Genomic DNA, 24,504 nt, shown 5'->3' with positions numbered 1-24,504 from the left:
TTAGTTTAGGCATGGTAGACTTTATTTTGGCACTTGAACAAATGCTTTATTTTACAGCAGTGGCACAGCATTTGCCAGAAATTTTCTTTTCTTGGCACAGTTATTTCAAGCAGTTATTTTACTAATTGAATTTCACTAAATATTGCACAATAAGATATACCTGTTAAATTCTTACCCTGTTTTTACTTGTTGAACTTGTATGGCTTTGAAAAACTTGCCAGTAAGTATAAGTAATTTAAAAAGCAATATATTAAATATTTTAGCACAGGATAGCATTCGTTTGTTCCTAAATGATCACTGAACTTGGGACAGCAACAAATACAAGTTAGGCAACTCTTATCTGAAGAGCTACCAGATCTTATTTACAATACATTGCCATTTCTGAGAAGCAGTTCAGCTTGACGTCCTGGACACCTATATTTTGGAAATCTCGAAAATAAAAAATGAGGAGGTTAACAGAGCAGAAGACGAAGCCATTTGTCTGTTACAAAGCATAATATAAGGAGGCAGACTATCATCTTCTCCACGTGTCCCTCTATCCAACACCTATCTGAGGTCTAAGCAACAGAGCCTTTTCTCTTCTACTGAGAATATTTCTTTCTTCTCTTATGAAGATACTCCACTTGTGTCAACTCTTCTGCTGGAGTCCGAGCAGAATAAACCAAGCTTTTCCAAAAGGCCAGGCAAAAAACAAACCTGAACAACAAATCAAAAACTGATATACACAATAAATGAACCCGGGCACTTCTTTGAATTTTACAGTATGGAAAACAACATTTGCAGGAAGAACAGGTCTGTGTCAATACTGCCATTAAATATAATGCAAAGGTTGAATGACTCATAACTCATACACCAGATGCAAGACATAAACATTCCCGCTTTTCTCTGTCACTTGTGCAATACATCTGGTCTGAGGATCAGCCTGATCAACAGCCTTTTTTTTTTTGGTCTGGGTTTTTAAGATCTACTAGATGTAGTCTGTGACATTAAAACATAAGCAAGCAGACATAAAATGAAAAGCGTACAAAAGTATATCACAATGGAATTCTCAGTATTAGGCCACATGATTTATTCAGTAGTGTTTATGTTCCCAAATTACAATTATGTCTATCCATGTAAGACTACAAAAGTTACCATTAGAATTGTCTGTGCTTATAAAATACCAACATTTTCTTTTACTGTTATATACTCATTAACACCAGTCTGCGACGAGTTACATATAATCATAGGCACTTCAAAGGCTTTAAAAGACTTTTACAACTTAAACGCATTTTTAAAGAACAAAAATTTAAACCCCTACTTGTACCTTCAAATTGCAAATAATTAACAAATACAGTGGCCATAGAAATCTGCAGCAACTTCTCAAAATACTGTTAGAGTCTTTGGGTTTGCTTAGATTTGTCAGTAGCTTACTCCAAATCTTCCTTACAGGAGATTTGTTTAGTAAGAACACGACTATACAGTTTGTAGTAATAATCCAATTTTACACATTAATTTGCTGTTACAAATCTCACTGAAGCTACAGGTACGCTGAGAAACAATGCAAAGTGTAAAATTGATATTCTGACACTTAAATTTATACAAAGTGGAGGTTAAAGTTTACATAGTTGAAAAATTACATTTACACTAAAAGTTACTGTTATCTGAATTATCTGAAGACAAATTGCACCATGACAACTACAAAAAGGCATTTTTTTGGAAACAGATAAATTAATGAAATAAAATCTAACTTGTAAGATCAATCTGAGACATGCCAACAAAAATTAAACAACTTTCATTGAACCATAGGATAAAACAATAATTTTCATTATTTTATATTTATGCATAAAGTTTTAAAAATGATTCAGTGAACATCAATGTTTTTATAAAATAATGCTTTGCCACTGTTATTCACAGAACACTGCAAATGTTAAGTTTTAATTTTACATTTTTAAAGGAATACATGAAAAGTTTTAAATACAATGGGATTTTATCATAAAGGTGCCATAATGGCTCTTTAATGAAAAAAAAAAAAAATCTTCATTATTCTATGCAAAAGCTTTATTTAAAAAAGTTCAGTGATCTCATAAATAGAGACACTAAATAGGAATTTTATGCATAAAACTCCTTAGTAGGTGCCTTTTGATAGGCAGCACAGGATGGTTTACGTTCACCAAGGTCGTAACTGCCTTCATCCTTCTTTCTCATGCGATATACCAGCAGCAGGATAAGGAAGATTGCGAAAAGAAAACCGATAACTCCACCAGCAATAACAGCTGTAATCAAAGAAACAAAGATTCACAATATGCCATAAAAAAAAGTTTAACACCATGTTTCTTTTTCATCTCACACAATGAGTTTGCCATTATTTTCAAATTGCAGAAAAGGCCTCCCATTATGCAACTGTCTTGATTATTAGTATCCTGAAATATATTCTCAGAAAGCCTGTCTGTGTTTATGAAGGCAATCATTTAAAAGGACATTCCACCTACAAGTCAACATCCAACAACCCACAGTACTAAAAAGGTTATCAAAAATTTTCCAAAACCTCAATTAAGAAAGCCGCCAATACTGCCAGAGCATAAAGTTGTCTTAATTCATAATAATAACATTTCTTTCAAACTCATTTTTCAACAGTTAACATTTTCAGCCTTAAAAGAACTATTTTGTTACACTAGCCAAGAAATGGGATTTCCCTTTTCTCCATCAGTTTTCACTCTGACTCTAGACTGAAATTAATTTCCTGTTGATGAGTAATAGGAGAGAACATTTCATGTACCTGTAGGAACAGAGGCATTGCATTCATCATGCACTAGCGAGTGTGTAGAAAGTATCAACTCTAACTAGACTTCAAGAGCAAACCTACATGCTTCCATTGACGTGGGTATTAAGGCTATTTCACATTTGGATGCTCATAGGAAGATGTGGTCCAAACCTGTGTGACTTTCATGAGTCCCAACACCCCCTCTGAGGACATGGGGGAAAAGTATACCTGTAAACACTGTTCTTATGCCAAAAAAACCTCCCATGTAGTGAAAGCATTGGTGGCCAGCCTGTGCCTCCCTGGGTTATGCATGGAAATAGACCCTCTGTATCCTAAGGACCATGCTCCTCCATCCCTCTCCATCCACCCACCCCTGCCATGAGCTCCTCCCAGGCAGTGTCCATCTGCACCAGATGCACCAGATAGCAATGTGCTCTTGGTAGTGTGGGTGAGAAATACATTTATACACTGCAAGCATCAATCCAAATTGCAACTCCCTTTCCGAGCTGTGGAAGCTCTAGATATTAAGCAGGCAGTATTTAACTTGTGGGCGTCAAATCAATTAGCAACAGACTTCGCTATTAATTAACTCCAGAAGATGCCCGTCTCATTCTCATCAAATCAACCACTGGCTACCCGCTATGAAAGTGTTTAAGAATCTACCAAGAAAACACTAATGTTGAGTTTGCATTTTGATACGGATTCCTTCTGTTTTCTGTGGCATTTCGGGTGAGATAGACCTTGGCAAATGCCGCCTCACCTGCCAGAACTTCTGTTCTCTGGAAGAGGTTTTCTGAATGCTTCTCAGTGAACACGTCAGTGTCATCCCCTGGCTCATCACTCTTTTTCTTGGCATCTGTCTCAGGCCTTTCCTCTTTATCGATTTCTTCAGGTGACTGTGGCACAAAAAGGAAAACAGAGCATCGTTTACAGACAGGGCGCACCACAAGTCAGCACAGTCACTGCCCGTCATGGGCAGCCACAAAGCTGTGGCTCTACACACGTACTCCACAATACTGACAAACACAACACACAGGAAGTTTTTTGATCACAGAAAGCTGTGCCAGACATTGTAACTGGATCTATTTGTCATCATGATGTCAGAATGAAAAACACTATCCACAAGTTTAAAACCCCCAAAAGTATATTTAGCAAACAGCTGCTAAATATTGCCAGTGTTTATCAGAATAACAGCCTCTGAATGAAATAACAATTCTGAAATTAACACATCAGGTATGTTATATTCAGAATGCCTTTGAGGGTAACTTAGACAACATTACCTATGGTAGTAGAAGGGAATACTGAAATAGTAAACGGAACCTGGCAAGTGTTCAAACTACAGCCGACCACACAACATTCTCCTTTGAGAAGGGACGTTTCACGTAGAATTTTTTAATAACTCCTTGAGAGATGCAAAAAAGGTACAGCTCAGACCCAAAGGTGTCATGAGAAACTCTTGCATATCATGAGATATTCTTTTTTGCATCTCTTCTTTCATGTGAAATCCAGACATCCCTACAAAGACTTTCTAGTAGGAATGAAACCGAGCAGCTCTGTATTCATTTAAAAGGCTGCAGTAGCATTAAGTAAAGTTTGTGGGGGCTTTTTAATCCATATAAATCAAACAAAGTTAACATCAAGCTATCAATGGGGTACAGTGGAACCATTTTAAATGGTGTTGCTCTCCAGCCACGCACCTTTGTTTGTGCAGGCACCTTGGTCTGCATTTTCACCGTGGTAGTCTCAGCCCTAGATGCATCACTAGTTGTCGGTAACTTTGGAAGTGTTCTGGATGTTGTTATCACTGAACTATCCTCATCTTCTTCAGCACCTGGAGGCAAAAAAGGTGACATTTCACTGACCTGTGAAATTCTTCCAGACCAATTACCTTTTTTATTATGACACTAAGGTAGGGGTGCTTGCACAGCCCACCCTAGGCAAATGGCCTAGATGACAATGCCTGCTAAGATAAAGATGCGAGTGCAAACAGAGTGCCCCAAACTGTCAGGCAGATATTTGCCCCAAGTGATCCCATGAAAGAGGAAGGGAGGCCACCAGCTGGATTAAGCAGTAACCAGGAAATTACCATGATATTTTTGAAACAGAAGGAACCAGCCTGAAAAGAAGTTTGAAAAAAGCATAAACACTTGTAACGGGGGAGAGACCCTGGAGCTAAAGCAGCCGCTGTCAGGGCTGGTGTGACTATCTGACATAGCCCCGCGGCAGCGGGGGCTCTGCCAGGGCTTGGCAGTGCCACCCCCCAACCTCGTGGCTGCTGCCAGCAGCCACCTCTAGCTCTCCACAGGGGAACCCCCGGGACCTGCACCCTGGGGGCACAGGGTCACCTCCTGGGGGTGGCAGGAGGTGGTGGGGCCCCAGTATCACATGGGGCTGGTGGCACCCACATCCCCCACAGCGGAGGACTGTGGGCAGGGGGTCCTGCACACCCAGAGGAGGGGAGCTTGCACACCCCACGCCTGCGAGAGGGATGTGTGTGTGCACACAAGTCTTTGTGAGCCTGTGGCACATGTTGGGATCAGTTACAGAAGGGGGGTTGGAAACTTGTAGTTGCATATGACCATTTTGTAAGTGGCTGGCATTGTGGTTATCTGTTGTATTGCTGATATTGAGCCCCAAACTATAGTTCAATGATCACCAGATAATTACATGTCATAAACAAATCAATCAAAGAACTTCTTTAATCCTCACTTGACTTAAACTACATGAACTGAACAGTTTTTCCCTATAACACACTGCTTCAACAACAAAATCTCTCCTATACAGCAAATCTGTTAAATCCTCAAACATAAAAAACCGAGTAGTTTCTACCCACAGGAAGACTGCTATTATTTTATGTTTCAGTCACTAGGAATTCACATGTTTTTAAACTCCACATAATTCAGAAGCCTTCTTCTTTTGAAATAAAGAGTAAGAGGATAGAAAACTCCCTAAAGATGACCTTAAATTTAATTTCCTCCACATTCAAAGCCCTGCTGGAGTATGAAGGCTCCTTTAGAATAAGATAATGGACATGTCTAATAAATATCCTTTAGTGATACTGGAAGGAAGAAGACACAGACAAGAGACTAAATTATTGCAAGACCTGAAAGAGAAAAAGAATCAACCTCTTCTTGGACCACTCCTTACGAATCTCAATGTGTTCCGCTCATTACAGACACCGGTTACCCAAGTAACCATTGGGCAATAAATCCAGCAAATGTGCATAAGAGTAATTCCTAACAAATAAAAATATATCCTCTAACTGCAGAATGGTATGACTCACTCATTCCAAACTGACCTTTTATCTTATTTTTGTAGTGAAAGAAAACAGGCTGAAAATACGAGCGCAATAGCAAAGTTTTGAACTCACAGTCAAGAATTATATACATTTGGCATTGAAAGGAAGGGCGTTAACAAGACAATAACTAAAACAACTTCTGTACTGTAGAAAAGAATATTTGGAATCATTAAAAAAAGTACTACATTAAAGCTACCGGCACACAATAATACTGGAAAAACCTTCAGAGATACCAAAATTACAGTGCAACCTCCAGAATAAAGACCTCACAACAAGAATTAGGTATTTTCCTGAAAGCTACTCAAAGATCAAAAAACCAACATCGTTCTTCAAAACAGAGGTGAGGAAAAGCATCCAACAGGAAAAATTTTCTGGCTTTGCCTCAAGAGTTTTCTTTGAGAAATAAGGGCCCAAAGGATAGCTCGGCCTGCTTTACCTTCCAAAGTTCCTCCAAATTACACAAGACTTTCACAGTCAAGGAAATTAAAATTGATGATCAGATTAGAGATCTGATGAAACACACTTTGAGAGTACAGAACTTTATTTTCTTCTTTTTATGAAATGATAAGTCCCATTTAATCACAACTGCTCCTCCAAATCCTTAAATGCCACTTTCGCTTTAGGCCATGGTTGTGTCTGCCAGATAAAATGGTGAACATGAAAGGTCTGAACCTCTCTCGCTATGGAGGATGCAGATCTCCAGTCTCTCGACAACTGGGTGACTAATCTAGCTCCTGGACTAGTTGCTAGATTTGCACCAGAGGTACCCAACTCCTCTTCCACACGGCCTCAGGTAAGTCCTGACAATCCCCAAAACACCTGGGCACCTATCATTTAGGCCTGACTCAGGTACTGGCTCAGACACTTCCCTATGGTTCCTGCTTTCTAATTAGCTTTATCTAGACAGGTCTCTGCTTGGCTCGGAGTAGGTCTAAACAAGGGGAAGGCATTTCCTTTGCTAAACAGAGTAGTATTCTCAGAATAACCCATAAATAGGACTGAAGGATCAAAAAAACCTCCCTAATGCTCTCCAGAACATAGCATTAGCATTTTATATAGTATCATGTTCCCTAAAAGGTAAAAAAAAGAGAACCACTCTCCTCCCTGAATCTAAATAGGACAGGAAAGAAGAAACCTACAGAGTGTCATGAGCGTAATTTCCAGCTAGGTTCTTAAGAGGAATACTGTGAAATGGTTGGAGTATGAGAGCTTACTTCTTCCTTTTGAAAATATCACTGTCTCTTTAGAAGGTTTCTGGAATTGGCCAGTTTGGGTGATGGTGCTGGGTATTAACTGCCTTGAGTCACTCTACAAGTAGATATTGCCCTCTTAGTGAGGCCACCACAAGAACCCTGCAGTAATTAAACCCATAGCCATCTCTGTGATATAGAATTGAGAGCTCTCAACCACCACACACTGTTTTTTATCCACTGCAACTTCTTCAGGTTGCCCAACTGCTATCTTCATAGTGGTCAAAATAGCTCCAGATTGTGCTGTAGTATTGGAAATATCTAGTATAGCCCTCAGTGATGTGTCTATTAGCTGCTCCTTGGATGATGGGAATGCAAATGCTCCTTCACACTTTTGATGCTTGACGAAAGTTGTCAGGAAATCAAGACTGTGCCAGCTTAAATTATTGTACACTACAAAAAAGCCCACAGTAGTTAGCACTCTTACTTGCAAAGTAGTGAGTGATTAACTCTTCCTACCAAACAAATCCAATCATTTCATCCTATCTTTTGGCATCATGTTTGTTTGCTGTTGCACATCACACTCGGGGAGTACTACCACCACAAGCAAACTTGTCATAAGGTGGGCGCACACATACCCACCATCTCTTTCACATCTTCCATCTCTATCATCAATGCAACACATATCAGAATGACACATTTTTAGCTAGCTTATCTCACCCCCACTCACATGAAAAGTCCCCAACGCAACCTTTAATCAACATAGTGTTAGGCAACCAGAGATGACACTGTAAACATAAGACTAGTGCCCTATCAGGGCAGCTGAACTAAATGTGGACAGTGCAAGGATGTCATGTCTCTGATAATTCTCACCTGAGGAGGGAAAAAACCCCAACTAAACTTGAAGAAAGAATAAAAGGAAGAGTCCTAACTGCACTGAAGTATTAGATTCTGTCCAGCACAACAAAAACACACTCTTATACAGTATCAGAGTAGGTTTTTACATTAAAGGGCCTGGAGAACCAGGCAGTCAATGTCATGAAGCATGCTTGGGGCTGGTGTAGCAGATGGACAGAAGAAGCTCTTGCTCCAAGCCAATCTGAAAGGCACTTTCAAGTGGAACTTTAGGAAATGGGAAATGAATACTTGCTGTGTTGCCTGCACCACGGGAGGGGAAGCACACCAGGAGGGGGAGTGTCACCCATCTGGAGTGCCTGCTGGGCACACTGCCACCAGGGCCAGGAGCATCCAGTGTCAGCCATGGCCCTGTGCTGCCTCCTGATCAGCACCTGGGACAGCGCCCATGCCCCCCCCCCCTCCCCCGCCCCCCAGGACCATGGCCCCCCCAGCCATGCCACTGCCTGTCACCCAGCCCCATGCCACACTGCCACTGGACTCTGAAACTGCCTTCCGGCCTTGGAGCATAACTTTGGCTTCCCGTTAGGTCAAGAGCCAAAGCAGATCTGCTCTTGTGTTTCTTGGAGGAGTTCCAACCCCACCACCGTACTTTCCTCCAGAAAGAGTCCCCAGTCACAATATCTGTCTAGGCCTAGTTCATCCCGAGCTAAACTTCTCAACTTGAGCTGCTATTGACTGAGAAGTATTAGGCTGGGGAATAGAAGAAGGGGAAGGAAAAATCTGCATGAGATTCTGATATATATATTGCAGAGACTTGCCTGCCAGAAGTAAGTTAAGAGAAGACAAAAGAACCAGACAGATAGTTTTCCAAAGAACTTGTAGATAAATCTAATAGAGATGGTACCTTTCCTTAACATAAGGGTAGTCACGCTGCTTAGCAGCTACTTCCAGGTACCTGCAAGACCAAGGCTCAGTTAAGATCTTTTATGCCAGAGGAAAAAGCAACAGTAGTTATAAAAGCATTTCAAGTTTTATATAGGCAGGAAAACTATTTTCACTCTTTTATTATTATGCTATATACGAACACTTACACTAAAAAGAGTGATGACAGACTGAGGCATCTCCTCAGAGATGGAGACTGCAAGAAGGAAATCATGGACTAACAAATTCACTACAGACTTTCTGCTTTTGATACAGGACAATCAGGAAGCAGGCACGGTTCCTTTGGAAACTTGGCCAATGGATTCAGACTGAACACTTGGGCAAATGCTCAACAGTAGCTGAATGTACATGAAGAATAAAGAGGCTATGAAAGGAAAGAAAAGAAAAAATCAGAACACCATCACCTTTTTTCCTCCTTACAAAAAGCCCTCAGCAAATGTCTAGTTTGAAATGTGTCATGCTTACAGTGACATTTGTCCATGTTAATGCTGCTTGTAGACCTGCAAGGGCATTAATGGTGGTGCTGACAATTCCTGTTTATCTCCAAAGGCCTGGTGGCAGCTAACAATTTTCATACCAAGGAAAGGAGTCAGCATGTTGTCATCTTGGATCTGTTTGCTTGGAGTGGAATTACACAGCAAGAAAACCACTCTTGTGTGGGAAGGCTCTTCCTGCTAGGATCACTACATCACTGAAGAGAGACACATTCAACATAATATGAGGAAAACTGATCATTGGTACATCTGCAGGACACTTTCTACTTCATAAAATAGGGATAGCAGTAAGTATAGAATGAGCAGGGCAGAGAGGATGCTAATTTGCTTCCCTTTTGAGTTTTTTTCTTACGTGAAAAAAACTAGGCTCAGAGATTGCTCGGAAGATGATTTGAACTGAAGAGTTCTTCCTTTGTTCAAAAGATTTAGATTTTGGTACTGTCACATGAGCCCTTTGGAGGGGCATTCAACTAGTCCCAGTCTACAGTGAGACTTTTCCTGCTTTCTTGCAGGAAAGAGATTGTCAGAGGTAGCATGAGTGTGTGTTACGCACTCCATCTTCCACCCATGGCTCAAGGCTGAGCACAGGAAAAGAGAGAAGAGAAAGCCAAGGTGTTACTTTTGGTGAAGTCTGGATGTAGTTTCTGTCCTTCTGGTTCCACTTTTATCACTGAGATGGTTTAATAAAATCTGAAGCCAGTTCTTGTATAGTCCTTTCCACTTCAAAAGCAGGGTTGCATTTTGAATCATCCATATTAGAAACAGCCAAACTCCACAGAGGGAGGAAATAAAACCAAAACAGACCATTCTCCGTACTGCTATTTATTGTCAGCCTATCTCCTTTCTTGAAGCTTACAAAGTCACCTGAAGACATGACAGAATGAGATGCTAACTGAAAGGGCAATTTTCTCAGGGGTGAGAAATTTCCTTAGACGGTCCTGGTAACTGGATGAAATCACTAAGTAGTTAGGTTGAGTGGTTGTTTGTTGGTTTTTTTTTTTCCAAATGAAGTTAAATTTCCCCTCGAAGCCTACAGCAAGGAGGCCTGATTAAGTCATTGATCACAATGGAACGTCAAATTCCCCCTATGGAGGACTTCCAAAACACAGGGTATTACCCAGGTGCCAGTGACTGATGGGCCTGAATTTGCCTGGCAGCACAATCAGATCTCTGCAGACTTCATTTTAACATATCTTTGAAACTCCAAAAGAAAGGAAAAACAAAAATCCATCCAAAAAATCTCAACTGTGGCTCACAACAGTAACAAAGACAAGGTGCTACAAGAAGGGCTTACCCTTCAAAAATTTACAAGTATATATAAATATCAAAGACAGATTACAAAAAGCGCAATAACAAAAAAATAAGTAACACACTTGGAAAATAAATGGGATTTCCACAACAGCTCAGCAAATGCTCACAACAATAAGGAAATTTCTCTTCCAGAACTACCATAAAATCCTGCACTTAACTTTTAATGGCTGGAGCCTCCCAGCTAGCCTAGAAGACACTCCACAAAGAGGCTTTCTAAAAGAAATTATTAATGAGGTTTCACTGACAGTTTTTTGAAAAATGATGAGCTAGCTACATGCCTCTAATGGTGTTTAAGTCTGAGAAATCAGTATGTTATGTTTATGAATTTCTTTATTCACTATATGGATGTAGTTACCTCAGAGAAAATTGTCATGCTTTTGGCAGTATCTAGACTTCCAAATTTAAAAGAACAACAACAAAAAAGAAGTGGACACCATGTTTATGTCAACCTGAATGCATATAAGAGAAAACAAGTTTGCTGCCGCTATGTTTTCTTACAGACTACTAAATTAGCTTTATGCTATGGGAGAACTAAGCCTCCTCTAATCCTTATTTCTAAACTCCAGAGAGATCTACACAGAAACCAGAGGGACAGCAGAGAGAAAATAGTGCAGTGAAATGATGCAACTAAGGAGTAAGAGAAAAGAGCAGAAAGTTGATATTTAAAACTCAGTCCATAGGGATGCTCAGTGCTCTGTAAATAGAGAGCCAAGCACTCATGGTACGCACTGAAAGTATCATCTCCAACTTATACAGGAAAACTGCACAGCTTTTCCTCAAATAATTGCATTACTTCTTACACTTTTTAAAATAAAATTGTGACATGTTGTCTCACCTGAACCTGACCCAGATGAATAATCATCATCATCAATTGGATAGACGCCTGATGCTTCTTCAACAGAGCTGTTGTCAAGGTATAAATCTTTATCAGAGGTCAAATCTGCTCTCTGGAAAACAGATAAGAGGGAATGGTTAAAAAGATAACAGTTCTCCAGCGTAATAATCTCTCAGTCTTCTCTCCTATTTCCAAAGTTGATGATGGCACACTGAACAGTTTATACTTCCAGTTTATGCAAGGCATTTGTCTAAGATGTTAAAGAAATTTGTAAAAATTACAGCATAAAAAAAAATCCAAGGCTGCACAATGAAAACTAAGAAACCACCCAATCTTTAGGAAGCAAGCCCCCTTCAAATCACTCTTCATCTCATTAAATGCATGAATGAATAAATGGGATTTGCAATATACTCTGCAGAGCTTCTGTAACAAGAAAGAAGCAAATCCCGGGATTGAAGCCCTCTGTCAGGATCTCAAATACACATATCTATAGGCTGTCATGTGAGGTCTGTCATTTGATCTCAAATGGGAAGCAACAAGAGCACGCATCAAAAACCATCTCAGAGGTATATCGAGCCAAACCTCACGAAACTCTTTACAAGTTAGAATGAACAACTGGGACTACAGAATACAAATGTTTCCAAGACAGTGCTGTTGATTAAGGATTATGACATTTCCTGCCAGATCAGACAGCATATCTCCAAAATTCTGGTCAGGCAAGATGCTCCAATTCCTAAATGAACATTATTCTCATCCTAAATCCAAAACATAGCACTATACGAGCTACTAAGAAGAAAATGAACTTTATTCCAGCCAAAACCAGGACTTCCTTATGGGAGCCATGTACTGATGACTGAGAAGGTACCTGCTGCTATTACTACTATTACTTTTACCAGCATTTCTGTGAATGCCCATTTGCCACGACTTGTTGAAAAAGTATGGCAGTTGCAAATGGAGTTTTAAGTCAAAAAGCCAAATATCAAAACGCTATACCAAAATATATCTGTTCTGTATCTCATATAAGCACCCAAACCTGCTGCTCTGTGTCCTAAGGGTTTCCATCTTACTTTTTACTGCATGGCATTGATTGCCCATCTTATGCTACCCAACATTCACTGTAGCTTTCCTAAAGCGGTACCAAACTGTGAAAGGGGTAACTCCTGTATGGAAAGACCCACATCTGACTTTCTGAGGCAAATTTTTTCCCAGAGGTCTAAAAAATATTGTTGAAGACATTTGTGCCTTTTTTTTTAGGAGGTTTTTGTCAACAGATTCCTGTTCTAAGCTTCTTCATGGCAGAAAACCACTCTTCAGTTTGATCTACAATAAAAAATGATTCTTCATGGAAAGCAGAAAGGCCATCCTGAGTATTTCAGGGTAAAAAACCCTTTGTACTGGGGGTACCTAACACTTCTCTGAACAGCTCTGAACTAAAACAGTGTTACGGTGTTTTTCTTCTAGAGAGGAAAAGACAAACAACACAATACCTGGTCAAAGTCTACTCTTACTATGGCAGCTTTTACCTGTGGGATATGTGGGGGAAAAAAAGCCCTGTTTTTAAGACAGGTTTACAAAAAGCCTGCTCTCTGCTGCTGCTGCTAGTTCACACGGTCTGCCTGGAACTGGCTGCAGTCCAAAGCAGAAATTCAAGATGATGTCTGGTCACCATCAAATGACTTAATTCCTTTAAAAGATGTCTCCAAAGGAAGGCCTGAAGTAACTCGGTAGGTGTATAGATGGTATTGTAATTAAGACGCAGCTGAGACTGTTTCCATATAGGAAAACAACTCCCTGTCACAGGACAAATACCTTACTGTTGATCAGGCTGTCACAATGGACCAAACCCCTTCACGCCATTTTACTTTCAGCCACAATTGTGGTACAAAACAGCCCACCCCTCAATATCAGGCAGGAAAAAACAAAACATACTTAAAAGGAAATGCAGGTGGCTGACCATGAGTATAGAAAAGGCATACAATACTCAAAGGATATCAGAGGCAGTAAATGTTACCCAATGCCAAGCTGGGAAAAAATTTGAAGACCTACCTGGAGAAATTTCCTAACAATGGAAATTGCCAATAGCATGTGGCAACAGCTGAGAAACAGCCTGAGTTTGCAAATGTTAGTGAATGAAAACTAGTCTGCATGAGAACAGAAGTATCACACGTCCATGCCCAGAATTTTTAGTGTTGAATAAACATACGAACTTACGAATCAATTTATTCCCTAGGCCATTTCCCACATCTGTCTATATCAGAAGCAAACTTAGCAGAATTCAAAAAACAAACAAAAATCCAAAATATCCCCCTGCTCCAAAACAAACAACCCTGTTTTCTTGCTCTTTCGAGCCTCACAGGACTCGGAGAAGACACAAATGATCCCTGACAGTTCTTCTAAAGATTCAGTTTTTGTAAGACAGCTGAGCAGCTAACCCAACCCAGCCCAAGCTGCAAGCGCCTAGTCAGCCAGGCTCCCTACCATCATATTCACTCCCTTTCTTTCGATGAATTATGGCTTTTCAGCTGCCAAAAGCTCTCATTTCTAGCTATGCTGAGATGTTCTCAAGATTTAAACCAGCTGAAAACAAAGGAACAGAAGTGGAAGAAAAGCCTGCGTAGTTTTCAGCAGCAATTTGAGCATCCATTGTATTTTATTCTGGGGATGCAAAGGATACAATGTGAAAAATTATTTAATATCTAGTATTGTGGATGGCACAACTCCATCAGAATGAGAAAACTATTCCCCACAGTCTTACAGATCCAGTACAATATTTACTGTAGGGAGAAATATATGGTACAGTGAACTCCAAATGCATTCAGATCAGACATCAAGCTCCACCTGAGTAAGATGCTCTGCAGCTTCTCTGGCCACGGCCCCTTGCTTCAGCCTGTTTCCAGTACGAATGATCCTCGTCTAGTAGAACTCAGGCAGGACAGGAGCACCCTCTCAAACCAGAGGCACGAAGAAGCATACTCAAGCTTAAAAATCCCCAAGCATTTGCATAGATAAATGCATTGCACTGTCCCTAAAGAGACTCTTTTGCAAGCTGGCTAATACACTTGGGGTAGGGGCACCCCCTGTACACTCACAGCTTGCATCTCTTTTCCCAGTTGCTCAGAAACATGTAGCTGCCTTAGGCCACTTGGAATGAAAACTGCCTTAAGGTTAAAAATAAAAAGAAAAGCCCAACAGTCAAGCAGAAATGCACAGCCATAAAAAATAATTCTGTGAAGATTAAGCTTAGAAAAATGAGAGACGGTTAATGGAAATAAAAGAATGCTTCATGGTGCTTAAGTAAGTATCAAGCACTGAAGCCAAGCTTTGCAATTTTATGCTAAGTAAAAATAAATTTGATTTGATATTTGCTCTAGAAACGTTTTCTCGCTTGTCAGCTGGGAATCCATGGGGGCCCGTGGACTACTTCCAGGGTGTTCACAAAAGACAAGTTGGAAAAACAAGTCTGTTGTCAGTAGGCTTGGACAGAGAAAGGTCTGTACTAGCACTTCAATATGCTTAGGAGGAAAAATAAAAAAGTTTGCAAATTCCAACTCCACAGATCTATTTTTAGTTATTATGAAGGCCAAATATTTAAGGGACTATTTCCTATGGCTAACAATTGAAATGAGGGCCCTCATGTCACTTTTATGTAACAGCCTTATTTTCAGATCTATTAAAACGGCAGGAACACCAGGCAAGGATGTCTCTGTTATCAGGCCTTTAATCTGGCCCTGAAGCCACAAAAACTGCTCGTTACCTCTTGACAGAGATTGCATTCTCATCCATCATTGTTATCCCACTTACGTTTTTATTCCAAGAATATAATGCTGCAAAATCCTGTGACCTAAATACTTCACATGCTACATGCCAATGATCACTGATTCCTGTCTGGTTATTGACTACACTGGCATAAATCTAAATCTCATGGATGTAGTGTAGATTAGCACCCATTAAGTACTAGATAAAAGATACTCCCATACCAGTAATATGTTGAATTTGAAATCTCAATGTCTTTATTTTACTAAAACTTACATTTTAAATTATTTTTTAATTCAATTAATTTAGATCATCCGGGACATACTTAAAAAAAAAACCTCATTCTGACACTAAATGAGAGAGAAAAAAAAAGCAAAAAAGCTTTTTCTGACTCATCATCTCATGAAAGGCATAAATCATTCATCAAAATTACAATGGCAAAAAATTGAAAACAATCTTCAGACAATAGGAAGGTTGGGAAAGGATGGCGCACTTCATTTAAAAAAAAAAAAAAAGTACAAAGTGCCCGGTCATAGCCATTCCCTTTTCCAGTGCTGCTGTTACAGTCAGTCTTCCCATTACGTGGGGATGATTTAGAAGTAAGACATTAAAGACTTTTGTGCCATGTGGATGAAGCCAAGAAAGCTGGTGTGAGGAGCAGTGGAGAAGTAATGTCTACCATGGCTGTCGTGGCTGTTTGAAACTCAGAAGAGCAATGAGTAACTGACATATGGAAGGAAACATTTTATTACTTACAGATGCACTCAAATTTCTGTTCTCTGCCTTTTTGGGTATATGTATGGGACAGAGAATTTGAGGTTTGCAGCTGGGTTATTAATGGTACATTGCCTCCCTTTTTCCCCAGATGGAAGTCTTTTAGATGTAACCCGTTTAGTATGCACAGAACCAGAGACTAATATTTTAAAAGTGATGTTAGATCACAAATATCTAAGCCAGAAGGTTCTGAAAATTTGCAAGCATTACAGCTGTTGATTAGGCAGTGATCCGATATGTAAGAAGGAGAAAGAAAACAGATTTTCCTCTCCTATTAACAGACAGTGCTGTGCTATACATGCTTGTATAAAAGCATGCTCAGCTGGTCAGTCTGAGTTCACTGAAGTGATGCATTCTTCATATACACTACATTTTTGGAAAGCTAACTACCTGAATGCATTCACCTAAAGCCCGAGGGCCATTGCAGACTCCCATTGAAGGCTGGAGAGAAGGCAGTTGTATGATGGAGAAGCTGTATTTCCCTCTAGGCTTCCTGCAAAAGGAACTACAATCTGCCACCCAACAGGAGTTAGTCCTAACAGACTTCAGCATTGCCAGCCTCGAAGCTGGCAGGTATCTTCCTATCATTGTTCACCATTTCTTTGCTTTACCTCATCACACCAGGAAAACTATTCCGCTGGTGAGACTCTCCCATTAAGAGTTCGTTAACCTTGTCCAGGAATAAGAGTCATGATTTTAAACAAAAAAATTCTACAGCGCCAAACTTGAAAATCAGATTTACACCCCAAAGCACTAGGTTTTTGCAGAGAAACGTGCTAACCAAAAGAGCATTCACCTTCCATTTCTCATCGTATTACTGGTACTCAGAGATGAGCCTCTGCCGGCTCTGACAGCACTCATCAGCCTCCTTCAGCTGGCACGTCCCTATGCTGCCCACGTGTACCCTGCTACAACCACATAATTTTGAAGGAGGATTTTACTTTACAAAGCATGTTTGCCACTAGTTGTCTTAGTACAGATGCCTGCCTTTCCTTTCACTGATATGCCCTACAGCTGGGCACAGAAGAAAAGGAGAGAAGTAGTCCCCATTATTTCCTTTCAAGATGGTGGTGGCCATTTTTAAGGACTAGCAGGCCAAAGTCTTCCCAGCAAACCCCACCTCAGTGCACTGTGCCAACTGTGGTGGGGCCTTCAGCAGAAGTGGTGGTGGGAGGCACGGTGGTGGGCAGTTGTGGGATTTTTTGAGAAATAAGATGCTAATAATTAGTGATGTAATTTAACTATAACCATCTAAGCACTCCCCATTTTCTTCCTTGGAGAAACCGTACTGCCTGCACAATGGTGGTGTCAGTGGAGTGGGTACTGGCTGCAGGAAAGCTGCACTACACCATGGTCTGGGTAACTGTGATCACAGCAAAAATATTATTTCCATAACAACAGGCCCCAGATTGAATTTTCCAAGTTTGAGAGCAAGGGTTTCATATAGAAGCCAACATCTGCATTGCTCATTTCCCTCGAATCATTTTGACATGGTTACCATCTCCCAGTTTTACCTCGGAACAGCTTAAAACCCTCCAAGCACTCTCCAACACTGCTGCCTTTCCGTGCCAGTCCTCCTGCTCATCCACGTGCCCAATGCAAAAACCAGCCTCACGATGGGAACTGCCTGGACTAAATTTGCAAAAGCCACCGCCTCCCCCACCGCTGGCTTTGGCCAATTAAATAACAAGCTTTGATCGCGGTGACTCATTCCAGAGAGCTCGTTTCCAAAGGTATTTTTAAAATCTTAGAGGACGTTTGCTGCCCTTCTTCAGATAAGGGTGGAAGAGTAAATCAGCTTTGTACGGGTGTCCCTACTAGTGCTGTTGTAAATCGGGTGTTTGCCCGTGGGGACGGCGCCGGTGCCAGCAGCAGCGCAGCAGGCTGAGATCCTGTCTGGTGCAGTGCAGAGCCACTACCGCGGCTGGAGCACATGCCAGAAAGATTATTCACGCTCCTTGTACCTCATGCAGAAGAACTTCCTGATGCTGCACAAAACTATAGCTTTAGGCCTCCAATCCCTCACGACAGATAAAGAAAGGGTTTGACCGCTCGTGGCTGCCGAGGAAAGGCGGAGAGCCCAAAATAAACACAAGTACTGCAAACTGCTTCTACTACCGCTAGCATTCAACAATAGAGGAGTCTACCAAAAGAGCTGATTTACAGAGATTGCCTCATGTCAGAGCCAAGAGTCAAAATATGCTGGCTTTTAAGATGCGCACAGTCTGTTACGCCAGACTAATTACCAAAACAGAGGCGTATTTGACAGGGACGGCATTAATAAAACAGCTCTTGCTGGTGTCAGGCATTTCAGCAGTCAATGTCATGGCTTGCACTAAAGAAAATACATGGCATCCATGGTGCTCACAGGGAAATGCTCCAAGGCAAAGAGCCCCCTGGGGTAAGGAGACACCAATAAGCCACCACCACGTCAGCTACTGTTCATTTACGGCCACGCACCAAAGAAATTACAGTGCTGCAGTTGATAGATTTAAGTTCGCACTCTTCACAAAGTCATAGAAACTCATGTGCCTGTTTTCTAACAGTCATCTGTGCCTTTAGAAATATTCCCTAATGTGTAATTACATGCCGTATGGTACATTATGTGATAACACAACTTAAAACGATAACAGGAGAACTTGTTCAAGCTTAATTGAAAATGTTTTTCTTCCCATTATAAAGGCTCACAGATCCGTGTAGTGGGTCTTTGGCCTGCTTACAGCTTTGGAGCTGAGGCTTGTCCTGCCTTGTGGAGAAAGATAAACGTCCTCTAAAGTTCTGGCCTATTTGAGGTAAATTCCAATGGAAAAAGCTTCTATCTTTCCACTTCTTTTCAGTCTGTGAAAATTTCCACTTGTGCATCATTTATCTATTAGATGCACGCAGAGACCAAACTTTAGTCTATTAATCTAATCCCTTGTCCAGAAACTTTGTTGCCCAGGGTGGGACAGAGGTTGCTGTATGAAGATGCAGGAGGGAGGCGAGCAAGCAAGGCAGCAAGATCAGCCAGAGCTTTCTATCCTTACACACAAGTATCAACAGCACTATATGTGATGAAGGACAGACCAAACAACTTGTTCAATGCTCTCCAGCTACAACAGATATTTAGTAAATGAACAAAAAGAGATCCTCATCAATTACCCAACAGCCCTCCTAGGCCTCCTAGGCTCAAGCCCATGTGAAGTAGTATTAAAGGACTGCTAGCTGAGCGAGACCATAGTTGGGTCTGCCCCTACAAAAGATGCCTTTATCATCTACCCTGCAGAAGATGCCTACATCTTCATTCAGTTATGCAGAATTTTCTGAAAAAACAAACCTTTACCTCTGTGGATCTCTGCCACCACTATACCCCAGTGAAGAGCAGTTCTTCACCTGGGCAGAGTCTCCTCAGGAGAAGTCCCACAGCCTCATCTCACAACTCAGCAAATAAAACCTACCTGGATCATAGGATATGCAACTACAGCATTTTATTTTCTTTCTCCAGCAATAAAAGTTTCCTGCAGTTCTACAGCAGTTTGTGCTGAAAGCCCACTCTCGAGAGAGGACCAGACCTGTTGGTCCTTCCCCAGACGTACAGCTGAGGACCTGCGTGGTCAGATCACCTCCACACAGGCTACCGGTTAGGACCAGGAGATCTTCCTAATTCAGTGACCACATAAACTTACTCCAACTTAAAAATGGTTACTTAGGAATGACAGAGGGGCAGGGCAAATCTGATATGCCAACCCAAGGAAACAGTACTGCTGTGCTGTTTACATGGACCCCCTGATTTGACACTGTATCACATTCCCTCACTCGGCACCAACAGGTCTTTCTCTCCTTGTACGTGAAACCCAGAACTGAATGCTGCAGTTTAGTTGTCTCTTTTACCTTGAAAACCTCAAGACTGCTTAACAGTCAAGGTACAGTACACAGCAATTCTCATTTCCCACGTAAAAGCAGAAGTTTAATACCAAAGCTTCTCTGGGAATCCCAAAATTAAAAGATTCAAAGCCCTTTCAGCTTTCATGCCAAGCCATCAATTGATGCAAAGAACAGTTTATTCTTCAACTCTGCCTTTGACGTAGGCACGATACAACAGGGAAACTATTTTAGAATGGCTACAGCTGAATCAGCTTCCGAAGCGCTACTCCAGATTGAAATATTAAAGGGCAATGTGCAGGCAAAACAGCATCAGAAGCCAGCAGCCAGCAATGTGCATCACGGACTGATTTATCTCAATTAGCATAGCAATTTTCTGCACGTTTTCCAAAAAGCAGCCATTGGTTTCACCAAAAGTAGGATCAAAACCACCATGCAAATCGTTGTCACAGCTCAAAATGCTAATCAGTTTTTTAAGGACACATCAGGCCATGTGCAGACAGGTTAAATTTAAGGCATAGCCGTGACCAAGAAGTTAAATGTGCTCCTTTGACAATGCTGAATGAAGAGGTTAGCCTGTCTTTGAATCGCCAGTCACAAATCTGACAGTAATGAAGAAGCAGGCAACTTTTGGTATAGAGGTCATAACTACATGTACCTGCCCCAGTCAGTGCTTTTAAATCTAACGCGCACTGGCTCTTCTATGCACACCTTCCCTCTCCTTTCATGCTTTACTGATCCTTTTTCCTAATCAATCAGAAGAACTAACACTTATATTTTCCTCCCTCCTCTTGAGAATGTGGATGAATGATTAAAGCTGCCACGGTAACCTCTTTGGCATGCATGCCAATAACTCCCCACCTAATAGCCTTTCCTCTGCCTCGCTGCCCTGGCCCACTGGTGATTACTGCAATCCCTTGAAGTGGTCAAATTGCAGGGCAGCCCCCATGGAAACCTATTTGGAGCTGTTCGAGCTCATACCAAAGAATGATGTTTTTAATACAGATTGTTCTTTTTAAAGCCCTACAAAAGCAGCTGTAATCAATCGTAGTGGGAGCACTGCAAACCTCCACCAGTTTCAAAAGCCCCATATTGATTCCTTTCCAGTCCGTGGATTTCAACAAAATAACCCCATGTGAGGAACCCAGAATCAACTAATGTGAAATCATTTAAATTAAGATATTTTTGCCATTAGTAGCAAGAATTGGCAGTAAACTGTCTCAGTCAATTACATTCCTTTCGCATAAGCAGGGAAATTACATATAAAACAAGTGTATTATTAAAGTTACATTTAGCACCAATTAAATATTACTAGCAAAGTTTATGTTTGGCAACTGAAGTTTGTCAAAGATGAGGACGAATCAGACTTTACAGCTCAAGGAGTGAGCATTTCCAATCCTCGAATGCGTAAGCTGTTATTCGATAGCGACTTATTGAACAACAAGGTCTGTGAATCTCTCAGTGGACACTTCTGCTTGCCACCTGTAGTCAGAAGACTCATTTATTCAGGTAACTACTTTCAGGTAACTACTTCCAACTTGTTGTGTGGTGGCTGGAAACACAGAGCTAGGGGATCAGTTTGTCCTCTGGCAGGAAAAGCACTAGTAAATCCAAAACTTGGTTAAATTAGGGCAAAAGCCATAATCTCTGAGGCCAAAAGGATAAATGGTACCACTGCTACTCTTTCCACCGGTGTAGTCTTCTCAGACAGAGACAGCAAACACAGAAAGCACTGAGAGACCAGGTACATCCTTGTGAGATACCTCTTCGTATCCCAGATCCCCAAACAGTAAGACAACAAAGATGACTTTATTGCTGTTGCCAGGTGCCAACTCCCACTCATCTCACTGGTCTACAAGATTAAGTTGTTGGATTCGGCACTCTGATCTCGTCTTACTTAACTGAATTTTTGCTACAAAGGCTTGGTGTTCATATCCTCTTTGATGCATACAAAGATAAGAAAGGAGTTTACTTCAGATGGGATAAAACATCACTCTAATAACTTCTACTATAAAAGCAGTTGAGTGAAATCAGAGATACAACGGCTTGTACAGGCTACGTGGCTTCAGGAGCAGTCTTCTGTCTGGTATGCTGCCCTTCAGGCACGACTCCCCTCCTTCCACCAGGGAGAAGGAACTGGTGCATCACCGATGCAAGCCCACCTGACTCCCCAGCCAAAGACAACAGACAGGTTGGGCTGGGGCGGGGGGGGGGGCATGGCACCCTGCCTGCAGCGCCAGCCAACTTCCTAGCCGGGTGGGGCTGAGGCAAGAAGGAAGGGTTTTCCCTCCTGCCCTCCCTCCATCTTTGACTCTCCTGGCGGCTCCCTGGGGCTTGCAGCGCAGCATCATACTGGGCAAGGGAACCAAGGGGACGATTTCTTCTGAAGGCAAATACAGCCCAGGGCTGCATTTGGAAACTAGATGGATATACTGAGCAGAACCACTAAAAGAGAATTTGAACTATATTGTTAGGAATTTCTCCCCACACGGTTTTGCAGCTGCCTGACCTCACCCATATCAACTGCACAGCAAGAGAAAACGAGGCAGAGCCTCGGTGAGGCAGTCTGCTGTGAGCCTCCATACCTGCTCTAGGAGACTTCCGCACACCATAATTATTAACATGCATTCATATTCCTGAGAAGAACCATCTGACATATGTCTGCTCTTAAAAATACCCACAAAAGTACATAGAAAGCATCAAGCTGAAACCGCATAATATAAGGTACACTAAACTAAAAGAGTTACTCCACGAGCAGCGGAAAGGCTGACACCTGATTTTGTACAGAGGTTCCCCTCCTCACCAGAACCCCAGCTCCTGCCCCTTTCCCCTGTGCTACTCCCTCCTTATGAGCTGTGCATGTGGATGTGGCAGAACATGGATCAAACAACTCTGAAGAGGAACATATAGGAATTTCTCAAAATAAAAGTTTCAACTGGAATTACATAAGGGACCATCTTCAAACAGCACATTACAATTTTTTGGTTTAAAGCATGGTCAAAAAGCTGCTGCTTTAACTGAAGGATTAGTGAACTGGTAACATAATCTCTCCCAGTTATCACGATTGGCTACCTTTAATGAAAACTGGCTAAAATAAGCTTCACATTGATTACCTTCAGCTGACGTTTTAAAAATAATGCTACATAAAACTAGAATCAAAATAATTACATTCATAATGAAGGTAGGGATAAATTACACTCTATTTGATAACTTCCCTTGATTTGAAGGATAGCAAGCCAGGTAAGTTGTTTTACAGCATTTTTAACAGTCATAGATCTGACTGAAGAGTAAAATACAACAAAGACTCCTAATGGTATTAAATATCTGTTAACAAAGAACAACCCTTTCTTTCTAGCATTCATACTTTAAATCAGAGTTCTGCTGAAGGGAACAAAGATTTCAGAATTTCTATAGACAAAATCCACATCTTCATAAAACTGTCCCAGCACCATCAATACAAGGTTAGCAGCCCTCTACAATCTTTACTGCCTTATCAACAGTCTTTTGACAAGCTTTTAAAAATCCATATGCCTACAAAACCTCCTGGAGCTGTTACACATTGAGGATTTCACAGCATTATTGACCTGGGCAGCCTCTTTATCCTCAGTAAGTTATTTTAAGCAACTTTCTGCCAGCAAGCAAGTCTCTTTGTTAGGCTTTGTCTGTATTATTGCTAAAGCACTGCTTACAATACAGCACAAAACGGGGCAGTACTAAGCAGAAACGAGAAAGGGGTCTGTCAAGTTCCCTTTTCATTTCTTTTTTTCTCCACTTTCCTGATATGCTTCTAATATCCTGTAGATCACTGCCCTGCTGCCAGGAATCTGGCTACGCACCTAAGCCACCTCCTGAGAGGGGGCAATGTGAATGCACAGCAGACAAAATAGACCAAATCCACATATTTTCCGGACCATGCTATTTAACTTGCACACTTTCTTTTGCCTTGTTGGCACTTACATCTCTCTCTCTCTAATAGAGAAACAGAAGCTAGCAAGTGTATTTACCTACTGAGTAAGAAAACACATTACCTGGCTTAGGAGGTGAGGAAGGGAAAAAGAAAAAGAAAGGTAAATTTCTCATACTTCAAACTCAAAACCCAAACACTCTGCTTTATTCTTAAATCCCGTATCAGATAAAGGTCTTCAGCTTGAGGACCATATTTCTGTGGCATGGTAGGAAAAGCAAACCTCAACTCAACACATATCAGCACACATCAAAAAGCAATCTCATGGTCTTCTGCAGGCTCATGCCTGGAGGTATCAATCGAGAAGGCCAGCGCTAGCGCAGCAGTCTTCCTTGGATTGTACCTTATGAATAGCCACAGTCGAGCAGCCAGATCCATGCTGCTTCTACTTTCTTACTTATCAAAAATATTTACAAGGTGATCCATTTTGGGGAAGCAATTCTTGCACGTCCTTTTACTTTGAAGTTTCATATTCTGAAAG

General features: G+C 41.2%; 1 protein-coding gene across 1 annotated transcript in view; it reads right to left on the bottom strand.

Annotated features, from left to right (window-relative positions):
* Positions 1-24,504, bottom strand: part of SDC2 (syndecan 2) — a 60,339-nt gene continuing 35,835 nt past the window's right edge. Inside the window, exons 2-5 of the mRNA XM_052788678.1 lie at positions 11,672-11,783; positions 4,441-4,574; positions 3,504-3,639; positions 1-2,255 (exon numbers count right to left, since the gene is read on the bottom strand). Of these exons, the coding sequence (XP_052644638.1) occupies positions 2,092-2,255; positions 3,504-3,639; positions 4,441-4,574; positions 11,672-11,783 (546 nt within the window). The 3' untranslated portion in view covers positions 1-2,091. The remainder of the gene's footprint in view (positions 2,256-3,503; positions 3,640-4,440; positions 4,575-11,671; positions 11,784-24,504) is intronic.

Source organism: Harpia harpyja, chromosome 5 (assembly GCF_026419915.1).
Source record: "Harpia harpyja isolate bHarHar1 chromosome 5, bHarHar1 primary haplotype, whole genome shotgun sequence".
Classification (NCBI taxonomy): Eukaryota; Metazoa; Chordata; class Aves; order Accipitriformes; family Accipitridae; genus Harpia; species Harpia harpyja.
Note: the sequence above shows the minus strand (reverse complement) of the source record. Positions and strands in the feature narration are given on the sequence as shown.